Here is a 14,577-nt window from a genome sequence, read left to right on the forward strand (position 1 = left end):
GACCCAGAAAACCAGACTCAGATATCCTGTGTTCCTCCCACCACCCGATCTCCTTGACCGCTTTCCTCTTGTCTCTTTTAGACTTATAACGTGCTAACAAGATACAGACTCTATTATTTTTATCAGTTATTGCCTGTCCTTTGATTAGGACATGAGGTGGAGACCTTGGTCTATTTTGTCTCCAGCTGGATCTCCAGTCCTAGGACCATGCTGGCACACAGTAGGTGCTCAACAAATATCTGCTGAATGAATGAATAAATCCACTTGTCTCCCTTACCTCCTCAGGCCTCTGCTCAAAAGCACCTCATTCCAGAGGGTTTCCCTGACACAGATGTCTCCTTCCATTCCATTGCCCTCACTCGGCTTTACTTTTCTTCTCAGTTCTCCTCACCCCTGACATATCATATATTTACATTTCTGCTTTCAGCAGCCTGAGTTCCATGAGGGCAGGGGATTTTTCAGTCCTGTTTTAGCTATATCGAGACCCAACTTCACAGACATGTGACCTGTACCATCGCTCGCAGTCCCACGCTTAGAAGGTTTAATGCACTGCCCTTGTCTTGAAATGCTTCATTCCTTTGCCCAGGACCCCTGCCTTTTCCTCTTGCCCTGGGCTCTTCAAATTCTGTGGCCAGATCCCCAATGACTGAAACAGCCCATGGGTTTGCAGAATAAAGGAAGGAATGGAGAAGCGGGTGGCCAGCAAAAGCCCTGCAGTCCAGGGGAGAGGGACAGAGGCACACAGCGCCGCTGTCCAGACCCCTCTGTACATCTGCGGAAATCGGCCTTGGCAGAAACCCAGGCATGGAAGGCAGGGCCTCACGAACTGGCCTGAGTGCCCGCGGTAGAGGGGTGCCTCTAAGCCTGCTTTCCCTCCCCTGGGCAGCAGGCGGCTGGGAGGGGGGTCCAGATGGCAGAGCAGACTGCTCTGGGCAGCTGGCACCAGGCTCGGGCTGAGTGAGGCTGCTTCCCTCACCCAGCTTGTCAGCGTGATCAGCCAGTGGCCCAGTCCGGGGGGCCCTTGGCCCAGCCTGACAATAAAGCGCTGGCTTCAGCCAAGCCCACCGCCCTCAGAAGGAGGGATGGCTGACAAGAGGGAAGGAAGTGAGGATAAATGCCCTTATCCACACCTCGGCCCTCAGCATTCAGGCCTGAGAAGTAACAGTTAGTAACTAGCTCTATGCCTGGGGCTAAAGCAGGGCTGGGAAGGACTTTCAGGGACCCCAGGCATATGTGTGTGTGTGTGTGTGTGTGTGTGTGTGTGTGTGCGCGCGCGCGCATGCATGTGTGTGCATGAGACCATACACGACTGTCGATGTGCAACTGAGCAAATGGAACTTTTGGTGAGTCTGTGACGTTGCACAGCTGAAAGCAGACCATGCCTGCTGGAGTGTATGTACCTGACAGGCTGAAGCCATACCAGCCTATGCAGGCGTGAGACTGGATGTACCTCTGTGTGATTATGGTATGAGTGTGTATGTGGGGAGAGGGGACAGTACGTGCCTGTCGATGCGGTGGGAAGCAGCATTTCACAGCAGTTAGAAATGCAGGTCTGGGTTCAAATTTTTGCTCAGTCACTCCCTGGCTATGTGGCCTCGGGCACATTCTCTGGCTATGTGGGCTCTGGCCTGTATATGGTGTTTGTTAGTAAGATTATGTCTGTCTGGATTTAAGTGTGCGTGTGTTCGAAGAGTAATTCAACTCCTCCAGGAGGTTTTTCTGGATACCCAACCTGAATTGGACCCTTCTATTTTTCTCTCTTGCCAGTCTCCTAATCATCACTGGTTTTTTATAGATTTGTGTTGTTTATTTTTCTGTCTTCTCCATTAAATGTCACCTCTGTGGGGGGCAGGGAGTTGCATTCTGTTCACCCAGCACCTGGCATATAGTAGGGGCTGAATAAATACTTGTTGAACAGATATGCATCACAGTAGGGCTGTGTCTGTGTTGGTATAGAGAGAGAGGTGGGAGCTGGCTGGGTATCATGGGTTCCTGGAGGGTCCTGTGCTCAAAGCTGGTGTCTGTTTTCTTCCTTTCCTATTCCCTCAGCCATGCTCACTTTATGAAAATGATGCTAATGCCTCAATTCCCTGTATTGCCTTTGACAACATCTTCCCCCTTTTCTGGGTCTTAGGGACTCACTCCCCTCATCTGTAAAACAGAAGGATGGATCGGTTCATGATAAGCCTCCTTCCTGATCTAAAGTACTATGAAAATAGTCTTCATCTAATACCCTCTTTAATTCAGTCAACACTTATTGAGCACCTATTGTGTGCCAGGCACTGTTCTGGACCCGGCCCTGCCCTCATGGAGCTCCAGGGAATAAGGGAGGCAGATACCCACCAGAAATCTCATCCCCCCCCCCCCCCCAACCAGATGTGTCATTTAATCCCAAGCACCCTTACCCCGGTCATTCTCTCTGCCCTATAAGATTTTATGGGTCTGGATTCGCCAGTGGGTATTCCTCTCTTCACACACTGACCTTGCTCCCTCGCCAGGCTCAAGTATGGGCACGGCAAGCATCAGGCTGTTCTTGTTGGTTGCTGTAGCCCCACCACCTGGCTACAGTGCTGTGGAGCATAGGAGGCACTTGGGAAATAGTCTGTGAAATGATCTAAGAAATCAATGACGGAGTAAAGGCAGGCTCCCATGCATGACCTCATGAAATCCTTGGTGTCGTTACCCACTTTGCAGATGAGGAAAGCGAGGCTCAGGGAGGCAGAGCCGATGCTAAGTGGTGTGGGGCTGTGGGATGCAGCAGAGAAAGCCTAGGTAGCTCAGAGGACCACCAGCCGCCCACCCCCACCTCACAGGTACGAGAGACACAGCAGAGGATGCGCTGATGGGGGGGGGGGGTGGTGTGGGAAACCCAGGGACGGTGCACATCAACTCGGAGGGCTCCGTGTCAGTGCCCAGCTGGAGATGCTTTGCTGGCAGATTAGGAAAGTCTTGGCGCTGATGGGGAAGCTTCCGGCGCCCTGTCCCCAATTCTGGGAGCTGGGGCTCCCAGGACCCCGTTTCACTGGGGCCGGTCGGCTCCAGTCTCCAGAGCCAGGGAGAGACCTCCACGGCTACCCGGGAATCGCTGGCATCTGGGGTCCTCCCCACACACCCACAGCCCGGAGGCCAGCCTGAAGCCCTCAAAGGGCGCACGGGTGGGCCCCGGCTTACTTGGGGAGCGGGGAAAGCCCACAGCGTCCTGGTCCCCTCCCTCCGGGGTGCCGGGTCCCCTTCCCCACCGCAGCTCGCAGCCCGAAGCTTACCTTGCAGTGGGGCTGGGGAGGGGATGCCCGGCCCTCTCCGGCCTGAGGGCCGGGAGGGGACAGGGGTGTCCAGACCCTTTGTTTGCTGTTGTGTGTGTATGTGTGTGCGCGACTGAGACCCGCTGGGGTGTAGGTCCGTGCGCGCGCGTGCCCGGGCCTTGACGGCCGCGGAGGTGCTGGACTGCCCGGGCTGGCGGGGGGGGGGGGGGGGGGGGGGGGGGGAGGGGAGGGGGAGGAGAGGGGGACTCCCCCGCCCCCGCCCGCCCACTCGCGGGTTTGAAAGATGCTCGAGGGGGAGGGGTTGGCAGCGGGCGGGCGCTTTTGTCTGGATGGCCCCTCCCCTTCCCTGGGTAGGGGAATCCCCCCCCTCGGGAGACCTTCAATCCATTTCCTCTAGTCCCTTCCCTCCAAACACCCTTGGGGTAGTCTGGGAAAAAGCGCCCCTTACCCGAGGGGCTGGAGCTCCTCCCATCTCACCCGCCCCCACGGAACGCCCTTTAATCTGAGATAATCTTGGCTTTAGGCTGCAACACGGCCTTTTATCCCGGTATCAAAACGAGGGTTGGGATGTACGCTAGGGAGCAGCTGGGGTCGCCCAAGCTCACAGTAATGGAGTCTTCAGAGCCCCGGCCGAGGAAGGGGGCCCCAGACCAAAGGGGAGGGGCTACGAACGATTCTAGAGTACCACCACAAGGAAAGCCTCCTTCCGCACCTCCACGATCCCCTTCCCGTCCCCAGTCTGCGCCGGGCCTGGAGCACACAGACCGTTGGCTTGACATTAGCGACACCCAGCGGTCGCACGGGGAGACGCCGCAGACAAGGCTCCGAAGACCGTTAGGGTGATCCGGGTGATTTTTAGAGGGGGCGTGTGTGTGCGAATCCCAGCTCAGGAATGGCAGAGGGCTGGGACGCCAGCGGGAGGCTGTGGTCCGAGTCAGGGAAACACAGACCCCTAAGGCAGGGCCACGTCGCCCCCACATCCCCAAAGGCAGGACCGTACTCCTCCTCCGCTTAGACCTTTCCAGGGCAGGGCCCTGTACCCCTCGGTCTGGGAAAGTGCTCTGATCAAGACACCTCTCCCCAGCCTTGTGTGTGGTCCTCGTCTCTAGGAGCAGGGGGAGAGGTCTTCCCGCCGAAGCCCGCCCCTGCAGAGGGCTCGGGCTGACGTCACTGCGGCGTAGCTAAGGGGACTCGCTCTCTGCCCCGCCCCTCGCGGCCGCAGCAAACGCCCAGCGGGGGGCAGCAGGAGAGCGGAAGGGGGGGATCGGGGTCGGAACGCCAGTCCGTATGCCCCCAGGAGGTGCCCAGTGGAGGCCCGCGCCCAGTGAGGCGGAGTCTTTGCGGGGACTCCCGGGGGCCGGAACACGTGCGCAGGACCCTTTAAGGTAAGCCGGGTCGCCAGTGCCGCCACCGCGGTTACTAGGGATATAACGTCATGCGCGGGCGGGGACGTGCGCGCCCGGGCGGAAGCGGAAGGGGCGGGGCTCCGCAGGCCGAGTCTCCAGCGCTGCCGCCGCCAGAGTCAGAGCCGGAGCCCGTGCGGGCTGAGCCGCTGAGGCAAGATGGTGGACTATAGCGTGTGGGACCACATCGAGGTGTCTGACGATGAGGACGAGACGCACCCCAACATCGACACAGCCAGTCTCTTCCGCTGGCGGCACCAGGTAAGGCGCGCGCGCCCATCCCTTTCCTTTCCCCCTCCCCCCCTCCCCCGGCCCGGGTCTCCGCTCCAGAGTTCTGACCCCTAGTACTGCCAGGGACCCCGCCATTGCCACCTGGGGTTCCCAACGCACAGTCTGGACTTTTAATATCGCTTAGGGGTTCCTCGATTCAACTCTAGACCCCAGAACTGCAGGGCGCTGAGTCCCTACCTGAGATCCCAGGCCTCCCCTCCGATTTCTGTATGGAACTCCCTGTTGACCCCTAGGGCACCTTCCTCCGAGTACAAACTGATACGACAAGCTTTGGGGGTGTCCCCCAATCCCGTCTGGGACCTCCCACTGACTCGCAAACCTCTGCCTCAGAGTCCGGACCCTGGTAATATTTGGGGACGCACTTCTGATCTTGGATAGACCATCGGTCCCTCTCCAATCACTAGAGTCCTCAATAGTTTGAATTTAGTCTGCGATCTTCCTCCCTAGTTCTTGGCAGAGATTCCCATTCAGATCCAGAGATCCCGCTCCTTCTCCAAACAGAACAAGGCTCTCTGTCCTCCCCTGAGATTTCTGTTCCTGGCTTGAGATTCCAAGCCAGGACCCCTTCCCTAGAATGTAGACTGGTGCTCCACCAGGGCCTTCGGTCCCATCCAGGCTGGAGTTTTGGAACCTGTTTTCCCTCCGGACTGAACCACCAGCTCCACTCTGATGGAGCCTCCAATTCCAGCCACTCTAGCCTCACCTACTGTGGACCCCATTTCCCACTAGTCCAGGAAGCCCTACCCCGCAGGGCTTCCTGCACAGCCAGAGCCCCTGCCCCTCCTTGCTTTTGCAAGCCCAGGCACCAGCCACCCCCAACGGCTTCCTGTAGGTAGCCTAGGAATGCCTTATACCAACTCAAGTCCGACATCCAAACCCACCTGGCCTCCCTCCTGTCCCCAGCTTGGTCTGCTGCTGTCAGGTACCCCACTTGCCCCTGCTCTCATGAGGGACCCTCCCAATCTGATTCCAAATTTACTGCCCTTTCTTTTATCTATTTGCCCCCCAATCCAGATCCTGGAGTCCTACCTGGGTGTCCTCCCGCCTCTCCCTGCCCAGCAGTGCTCACAGACCAACAGAACAGTTCTCATAAGACCTAATATTCTAACCTCTTGCTCCCCCAAATCGGGGCTCCTACACCCACATACTTGTGCATGTTACACTCACACTGAGGGCGTATATTTCTCAGAACCTTCCACTTGGGAATTCCCCACCCCACCCTCGCATATAGCAACTCCCAGTCTTTTATCCAGAACCTCCTAGAAGGGCCCTTCCCCATCCTGCAGTGTCTTTAGTCCCTACACCTGGTCCCCAAGCCCATGTCCAGCCCTTACCTTAAAGCAGCAATCTCTTGGGCCTTACCTGCCAGGCAAGCCACTGGGTGTAAGAAGAAAGTTCTAGCACTTTCCTTTACTTGCCGTGTGTAACATTTTATTATGAAATGCTTAAGACCTCCGCAGAGCTCTAAAGACTATTCTTGGGAACACCTATTTCTGTCACATAAAGAGGTTAATCTATACAGCTGTGTGTGAAGAACAGTTTGGTCCTGCCGGGTGGGAAGGCTCCCACCTGGTGCCCCCTCTCCTGCAGAATCCTGCCCGCCATGCCTTCCTCCCTCTGGGCACAGGACCTTTTCCCCCCCCCCGTCCTGCTGAGGGCCCTGTAGCTATAGCGGAGAGTGTTGGGGGGGGGGGGAGGGGGGAGGTAACCACCTTTAGCGCCCCATTCAGTGGCAGGCAAGCTTGGGTTCTAATCCCAGCCCTCCCACTCACTCCTTTACTTTCCCTGCCCCTAGAGACCATCCTAAGACTGAAACGAGATTAGGCCCAGCTGGTACTTGGCTCTGGGCTGGGAGAGAGAGTCCCCACATGGGAGGGGGAGGGGGGATTAGTGTAAAGGTAGCCTGGTGTGCTTCCGAGCATGGGCCAGCACACCTAAGTTCCAATCCTCGCTTCTCAATCACTGACTTATTGTACGACCTCTAGTGAGTCGTCTTCTCTCTTTGTGCCTAAATTTCCCCGGCTGGGAATACTAAGCATGTCCACCCAATAGGGTCATTATGAGGAGTTACCTTATTTTTTTAATGTTTGTATTTTTTAATTTTTTTTTTTTTTTTTTGAGAGAAAGAGCGAGCGAGCGAGCACGCACAGGGGTAGGGGGAGGAGCAGAGAGAAAGGGACAGAGAATCCCAGGCAGGCTGACACGGGGCTCCATCCCATGAACCACGAGATGACAACCTGAGCTGAAATCAGGAGTCGGACGCCTAACTGTGCCACCCAGTTGTCCCTGGGGTTCCCTTCCTTACTTAATGTGTGTAATGTCCTTGAGACAACATCTGACGTGTGATGAGCTGTCTGTAAACTTGAACCGCTCTCTGTCATCATTGTTATTTAGGTAATTTGCGTTCGTGGTAAAGAAAAATTCCAGAGGTTCCAGAAGGGGACAAGGGAGTCTCCCAGCCCCAGTTCCCTGGCTTCCTTGTCCAAATTACTGTTACTGGTTCCTCGTGGCTCCTTCCATTGAACTGTATGGCACTGAGATTCTGTGAGCCTCCGTCTTTCTGTACGTACGGCAGGAGGGTGGTGAGCCCTGCCGGCCCCTTCTCTCTGCGGTGGCTTCTGCCCTGCCCAGCCCGCTGCCCCTGCCAGCTCCGGGATGGCTTTATTTAGCTTCAGCCTCCCTGGCGGCCACTCAGAGGACACCGAGAAGAGCTTGGTGGCCGCCCAGCATAAGCCAGCAGGGTGATAGTTTCCCGCCACCACCTGAGGCCAGCTGTAATGCCAACTCCAGAGAGCTGCTCACAAGGCAGCAGGAAGCCTCCAGGCCCCTGCAGGCCCATCGTGGAGGTGGGGGAAGTGATGGAGCCCACGGCTTCTTTCTCTTTCCCCTCCACGAAGCAAGGGCCTCCTCAACCTTTGACCACATGGGGGGAAAGTGAGGCTTGGGATTGATTGTATGGGTCCTGTGGGGCATTAGAGGAGGGCCCCGTTTCCTGACCCTCACCCACCAGGTGCCTGGCTCTGTGCTAGAACCTGGAGATACAGCCTCGAATAAGGCACAGAAGTGACTTAGCAGACCTTTCTGGTGGCGGCGGCCGTGACAGTGGTGATAACCCGTGGGGTGTGTTCATTACTGAGTATGAACAGTATCTAAGCTGTTTCCTTGGAATAGCTCTTGAGGGCCCATTTCACAATGAGGAATACGAAGGCTGTGAGAGTGGAAGTGACTCAGCCAAGGTCATGTTGCCCGTAAGTGGTGGAGCTGGGTGATGTGACTGTGGCAACAACCACTCCCAGTTATCAGGCATTTGCTCTGGCAAATCCGTCTAAATGCTTGAAGTGCATTTTTTCTTGTTTGAGCTCCAGAACAGTCCCCAAAGAGAAAGGCAGAGAGAGGGAGTGTCCCCTCGGATAGTAAGGACTGTAGCCACCATGGCTGAGTGTCCAGCATGGCTCTGGACCATCTGTCCTAACTTGTAATCTTGGCTTCTCCCGGTGCAACCCCGTGAGGGTGCTGTTGTCTGCATTTGACAGATGAGGAAACTGAGGTCCCTAGAAGTTAGGGGATTGACCCAAGGACATCCAGCCTTTACTTGGTGGCCATGGGGTATGACCCCACATTTGGGGTCCTGCGGCTGTCCTCCAGCATCTTATCCTATGTTCTGATGATCGCGAAGGGGCCTTTGGGGCTCACTGATGCAGAGTGGGGGCACTTGCGGAAGGCTCTGTGTAGGTGGAGTGAGGGGAAAAGAGTTCCAGATGGAAGGAACAGCATGTGCAGAGGCTAAGAGTCAAAAGAGGGCTGTTGCATTTGGGGAACCTTAAGGGCCAGCATCTGCCTGGGACCCAGAGTTGGGAGAGGAGAGTGGGACCCAGGCCCCTGTGGGGCCTTGGTGCCATCTGGGCAGCTTGGGGCAAGGGTCAAAGTTCCCATCTGAACCCAGACAGTTCAGGTTGGGGTATCCGGGAGGACTGAAGACAGATGTGCGTATTTCAAAGACTCCTCTGGCAGCCTCTGAGTCTAGATTGGGGGACCAGCGATGGAAGGCACTGGCATTTCTCAGGGCCCCGTCAGTGGCTCTGGATTGAGCTGAGCAGGGATGGAGAGCAGACAGGGCCATGTGATGCTACAGGGGGTCCAGCGGGGAACTGAGCGAGAGCAGGAATGAGGAGGGGTGCTATCTGAGCTTGGGGTGCAGTAGAAGAGAAGGTCTGGGGAGCAATAGCTGCGGTGGGGGGGATGGGAGACTGGGGGGTACCGAGCTAACGCTCAGGGTGGGGTACTGGCCTGGAGACAGCTGAAGGGGTTTGGGCAGCGGTCCAGGAGCCGTACTTGGGGTGAAGCAAATTGGAGGGACATCTGGAAGTGAGAGCCATCAGGACTGGGTAGCATAGAAGGAGGGAAAGACAGGGCCAGTGAGCAGGCCTCAGTCACGGGCAGAGATGGCTGGAGGAGGTTGCTGAGCAGGGGAGGGCACCCGAGTGTCACTGAGGGCGGCTCCAAGGAAGAGGGGGGGCCTGAGACCCCCATTCAGTATTTCATTACTTTATTCACCCAACGAGTGTTTCCTGAGCCTTTACTGTGCACTTGTGTGTGCAGACATGAGAGTGAGCAGAGCCCCACCTCCACGGAGCTATTACCCTTAGAGGGGTACGGTGTCCAAAACATGATAAGGGGGTGCCTGGGTGGCTCAGTCAGTTAAGCGTCCGACTTCAACTCCAGTCATGATCTCACGGTTCATGGGCTCAAGCCCCACGTCGGGCTCTGGGCTGACAGCTCAGAGCCCGGAGCCTGTTTCGGATTCTGTGTCTCCCTCTCTCTCTGCCCCTCCCCTGCTCGCTGTCTCTTTCAAAAATAAATAAACATTATAAAAAAAAAAAAAAAAAGACTGGTAAGCATGGGAGGGAGTAAGCGGTGGTGGGAGGGAAATCTGGAGAGAGAGCCAGCAGCCGGTATAAATGCCCTGAGGTTTGAAGTGGGCTCAAGGAAAGGGGAGGCAGCCGTTGTGACTGGAGGAAGGGGGCAGGGCAGATGGTGCACGGCCTTGTGGGTCAGGGTCAGGGATAGGACTGGGGCTTTTGCTCTGAGTGATGCGGATGCCGAGGAGGGAGGGTTCTCAGCGGTGGGTGGACTCGCACAGGTGTGTGCAGGTGGGGCGGAAGGGAAGCCGCCGCCGAGTGTCTGTGGTGCAGAGGGTGGTGCGGACACCCCCCTGGGGCCATCCCCGATGCTGCTGGGCCGGGATGGGGCGGGGCTGGGGTCAGGGGACAGGCCCTTCCCCAGAGTGAAGGGCTGCCTCTGCCCACAGGCCCGGGTGGAGCGCATGGAGCAGTTCCAGAAGGAGAAGGAGGAGCTGGAGAGGGGCTGCCGCGAGTGCAGGCGCAAGGTGGCCGAGTGCCAGCGGAGGCTGAAGGAGCTGGAGGCGGCGGAGGGCGAGGGCAGCAAGGCGGAGCTAGAGCGGCTGCAGGCTGAGGCTCAGCAGCTGCGCAAGGAGGAGCGGAGCTGGGAGCAGAAGCTGGAGGAGATGCGCAAGAAGGAGAAGAGCATGCCCTGGAACGTGGACACGCTCAGCAAGGACGGCTTCAGCAGGGTGCGGGGGCGGGGGCGGGCAGGTGGGGGGCAAGGATTGTGCAGGTGGAGGGAGGGATGGACTGGTGGGCCCCGGGCGGGGAGGGAAAGGCGTGGGGCTGGGCGGATGGAGCACCCCACTGGTACCCCCCTCTGATCTGCCCGAAGGCCCTAGTGCGAGGCCACGCCTGCCACACCCACGCTCCCGCCGCCTCGATGCTCATGGCGCCGTCACCACCTCTGCCGTGGATGGGATGGGCGCTGCGGCCTCGGCCCAGCCGGCCGAGCTGGAGGCGCCGTGCGGCCTCGCCCCAGCCCACTCCCCCTCTCGCCCCATCACAGAGCATGGTCAATACCAAGCCAGAGCAGGCGGAGGAGGAGTCGGAGGAAGTGAGGGAGCAGAAACACAAAACGTTCGTGGAGAAGTACGAGAAACAGATCAAGCACTTTGGTGAGTTGGGCGCGGGGTGGCGGGGGCCCCCTGGTGGGGGGTGTGGACGACAGGGGCTGGCCCCCCGCCTCCTGGGCCCTTCAGCGCCTCACCGACGGTGTCTCGTAGGCATGCTCCGTCGCTGGGACGACAGCCAGAAGTACCTGTCGGACAACGTCCATCTGGTGTGCGAGGAGACCGCCAACTACCTGGTCATCTGGTGCATTGACCTAGAGGTGGAGGAGGTGAGTGGAGCCTGCCCTGCGACTGGGAAAAGCCCTGCCCTGAGGCCACCACTTGGTGACACGCTGCTCTCCCTCGGCAGAAATGTGCACTCATGGAGCAGGTGGCCCACCAGACCATCGTCATGCAGTTCATCCTGGAGCTGGCTAAGAGCCTGAAGGTGGATCCCCGCGCCTGCTTCCGGCAGTTCTTCACCAAGATCAAGGTCGTGGCCCAGGAGCCGGGTCGGGTGGGGCGCGGGCCTCCTCGGGGCGCGGGCCACAGTCCACAGTCCACGTCTCCACCTCCAACTCAGGCCCGTGGGATCAGAACCCGCGATATCAGGAGAGGGCAGAGACATGCAGGGGCCACAGACTGGTTGGCCCCCAGACAGAATCTAAAAGGGGAGCTGACAGGACGTGCCGGAAGTCCCTACGGCGGGGAGGGACAGAGCCAAGGGCACCTGGGGTTTCTCACCCAAGCGCCTGGAGGAACAGAGCTACCCGGGCAGCCGGTGGTGGTGATGCAGAGATCGGGTTGGCTGTGCCGACCTTGAGGTGCCTGCAGAGCCCCTCGGGGACGTGCAGGAGGTGAGCGTCACATCACAGGTCTGTAGCTCAGGAGGCGTGCAGGCCGATGGCCGTTAGCATGTGGACGGTGGGACTGGCTTGGAGGTTGTCCCGTGGAGGAGACTGACCGAGGGTCTGAGGGCCTGCTGCGGGGGGCGGGGGGGGTCCTGGGTCCGGCCCAGTGAGTGCCTCCCGGCCCCGACCCTGCAGACAGCCGACCGCCAGTACATGGAGGGCTTCAACGACGAACTGGAGGCCTTCAAGGAGCGCGTGCGGGGCCGCGCCAAGCTGCGCATCGAGAAGGCCATGAAGGAATACGAGGAGGAGGAGCGCCGGAAGCGGCTCGGCCCCGGCGGCTTGGACCCCGTGGAGGTCTACGAGTCTCTCCCTGAGGTGCGGCTCCGGCTCCCCTGCCCCGGGTGGGCAGCAGGCGGGACTCCCCGGGGACCCGGCTCCTGACCCCGGCCCATCTGCACCCGCAGGAACTGCAGAAATGCTTCGACGTGAAAGATGTGCAGATGCTTCAAGACGCCATCAGCAAGATGGACCCCACCGTGAGTAACCGCGCCCCAGGCCCGCCCACCAGCCAAGCTGAGCATCCAGGGAGAGCGAGGTGTCCCCCGCCCGTCCCTCCCCAGCCCTGCCTCCCCACGTTGCCGGTAGCAGTGTCCCCTCTGGGCTTCCCAGAGGAACAAGGGAGGTCGCGTCCCCTCGTGGCCGGCACGGGAGGCAGCCAGGCTTTCGTGCCACGTGCTCGTTTACGTACGCGGAGCACCTCCGGTGTGACTCCAGCAGCGAACACGGAACTTTCAGCATATCCCCTGCCATTGAGTGTCACTGTCACCATGGGCCGTTTATGAGCATAGTGGGCACACCAGGCTGACTCCACCTTTGCCCAAGAAAGGGGCTCTGCTCCCCAGCCTTGGTTACCCCATCAAACCACGGTTTCTATGCTAGTACGGAAAATGGTTGAACACTTGGTAAACGTCAACTGTTTTATTAAGTAAGGTCTACGCCCAGTGTGGGCTTGAACTCGCGACCCAGAGATCACGAGTCGCGTGCCCTACTGCTGACTGAGACAGTCAGGCGCCCCTGGCTGGTGTTGTTACTAGGAACAGTAATAGTGCTGGTAAGCAGGACTTTGTGTCTTCCTAGACCTTGGTTTGATCCCATTCCTGCCACTTGGCTCGCTCGTTGGCCACACTAGTTCCTCCTCTGTGAAATGGGTCTAGTCGCAGGGCCTGGCCCAGGATTACTAGAAGCTTCCACGAAAATGGCTCTCTAGACCTAGGGTCTTCAAACTGGTTCACAGGCTCAGTGCCTGTCTTTATAAGTAAACGCATTTTACCGGAACGTAGCTTTTATTCTGGATGTACGTTGTTTAATTTGAATTAAAGTTAAGTAAAATGTAAAGTTCTGTTCCTCCCCTGCACTGGCCACTGAAGTTTTGGCAGCCACATGTGGCTGGTGGCTGCCGTGTTGGATGAAACCGATTACAGGCCACTTCCATCGTTGCAGAGTCCCTTGGGCCAGCTCTGGGCTAGAACAAGCAGTAAGAACGTCCAGGGATATGCAGGGCACGGGCAGGGCCGCTAGAAGGCCGCAGCCCGGCCTCACTCGCCACCTCTCTCCCCACAGGATGCGAAGTACCACATGCAGCGCTGCATCGACTCTGGCCTCTGGGTCCCCAACTCCAAGTCCAGCGAGGCCAAGGAGGGGGAGGAGGCAGGCCCCGGGGACCCCTTGCTGGAAGCCGGCCCCAAGCCAGGCGACAAGAAGGATGTCAGCGCGTGACTCGCCCCGGCTGCCGCCTGCCTGCCCGCAGGCCCCCGTGTGCCCCTCTTCAGAAAACAAAAATAGATGCCTCTCCCCAGCTCCTGGCTTCCTCCACTTTCGCTGCTCCGGCCCGGCCCGGGTCAGGGAGAGAGCTGCCCCCATCCCACTGCCCCCACCTCAGTGCTCATCCAAGTCTCTGCTTTGAGTCAAGGGGCTTCACTGCCTGCAGGCCACCCCCCCACCCCCCACCCATCAGCATTATGCCAAAGGCCTGAGGGTCCAGGGAGGGGTGGAGGTCGCTAGGCTGGTCCATGGGGTGTGGGGAGGGTCCCCAGCCCAGAGGCCTGCTCCAGTCACTATGGGCTCTGTTTTCACTGTTCATCCGCTCTCGAGTCTTCTATATGGTAAACAGCAATGATCTACCAATAAAGGATTTCAGATGCTCAGGGGGGCGTCTTGAGGGCTGTTGACACAGCTCTTCTCTTGGGGTGGGAGGGGAACCCAGTGAGTGTCAGAGGCCTGGCCTGTGTCGCCCCAGGCCTTATCCTCCAGCTATCTCTATTCTGGTTCTCTCTATTCTGGTTCCAGGCTCTTCCTTACACAAGCTATTCCACTGCCTAGAACATTCTTCCCCAGGATGCCTTTACGTTAGAGTTCTCAGCTTCACCCCCCACTCTTTGTGGCTTGTCCTCCAGGCCCCCTGCTGCCACCCATTCAGGAACATCATCCTCAGTCTCTGACCACTGCCCTTGGTCTCTGTGACCTCTTCCCTGGTCCGGATCCCTGCCACCTCTGGCCTGCAGCCTGCCCCAGCCTCCTCCCCATCTCCCCCTTCCACACCAGACCCCAACAGGCCGTGGCTGGAGGGTGGCCGTGAACAAGGTACATCCTTCCCTCCCAGCAGAAGCCAAAAGCCCTCTCTGCAGCAGACAGGCGTGCACCTTCTGCCCGGTCCTCTCTCTGCCCTGGTCTCGTGTCCTCCCCTCTGTTCTCCCTCTCTCCTTGCAGGTTCTTGAGCACTTTAAATTTCTCTTTATCAGTGTGACCTTGGCAAC

General features: G+C 58.5%; 1 protein-coding gene across 1 annotated transcript; it reads left to right on the forward strand.

The window, feature by feature from the left end:
* The first annotated feature begins 4,724 nt into the window (after positions 1–4,724).
* On the forward strand, positions 4,725–13,968 carry CDC37 (cell division cycle 37, HSP90 cochaperone). The gene is made up of 8 exons (XM_058728069.1): positions 4,725–4,927; positions 10,266–10,547; positions 10,868–10,976; positions 11,085–11,200; positions 11,281–11,403; positions 11,957–12,139; positions 12,229–12,300; positions 13,385–13,968. The coding sequence occupies exons 1-8, from the start codon at positions 4,826–4,828 to the stop codon at positions 13,538–13,540; spliced, it is 1,143 nt and encodes a 380-aa protein (XP_058584052.1). The 5' UTR covers positions 4,725–4,825; the 3' UTR covers positions 13,541–13,968.
* The last annotated feature ends 609 nt before the right edge of the window (positions 13,969–14,577 follow it).

The sequence above is a fragment of the Neofelis nebulosa genome, chromosome 4 (genome assembly GCF_028018385.1).
Source record: "Neofelis nebulosa isolate mNeoNeb1 chromosome 4, mNeoNeb1.pri, whole genome shotgun sequence".
Lineage (NCBI taxonomy): Eukaryota > Metazoa > Chordata > Mammalia > Carnivora > Felidae > Neofelis > Neofelis nebulosa.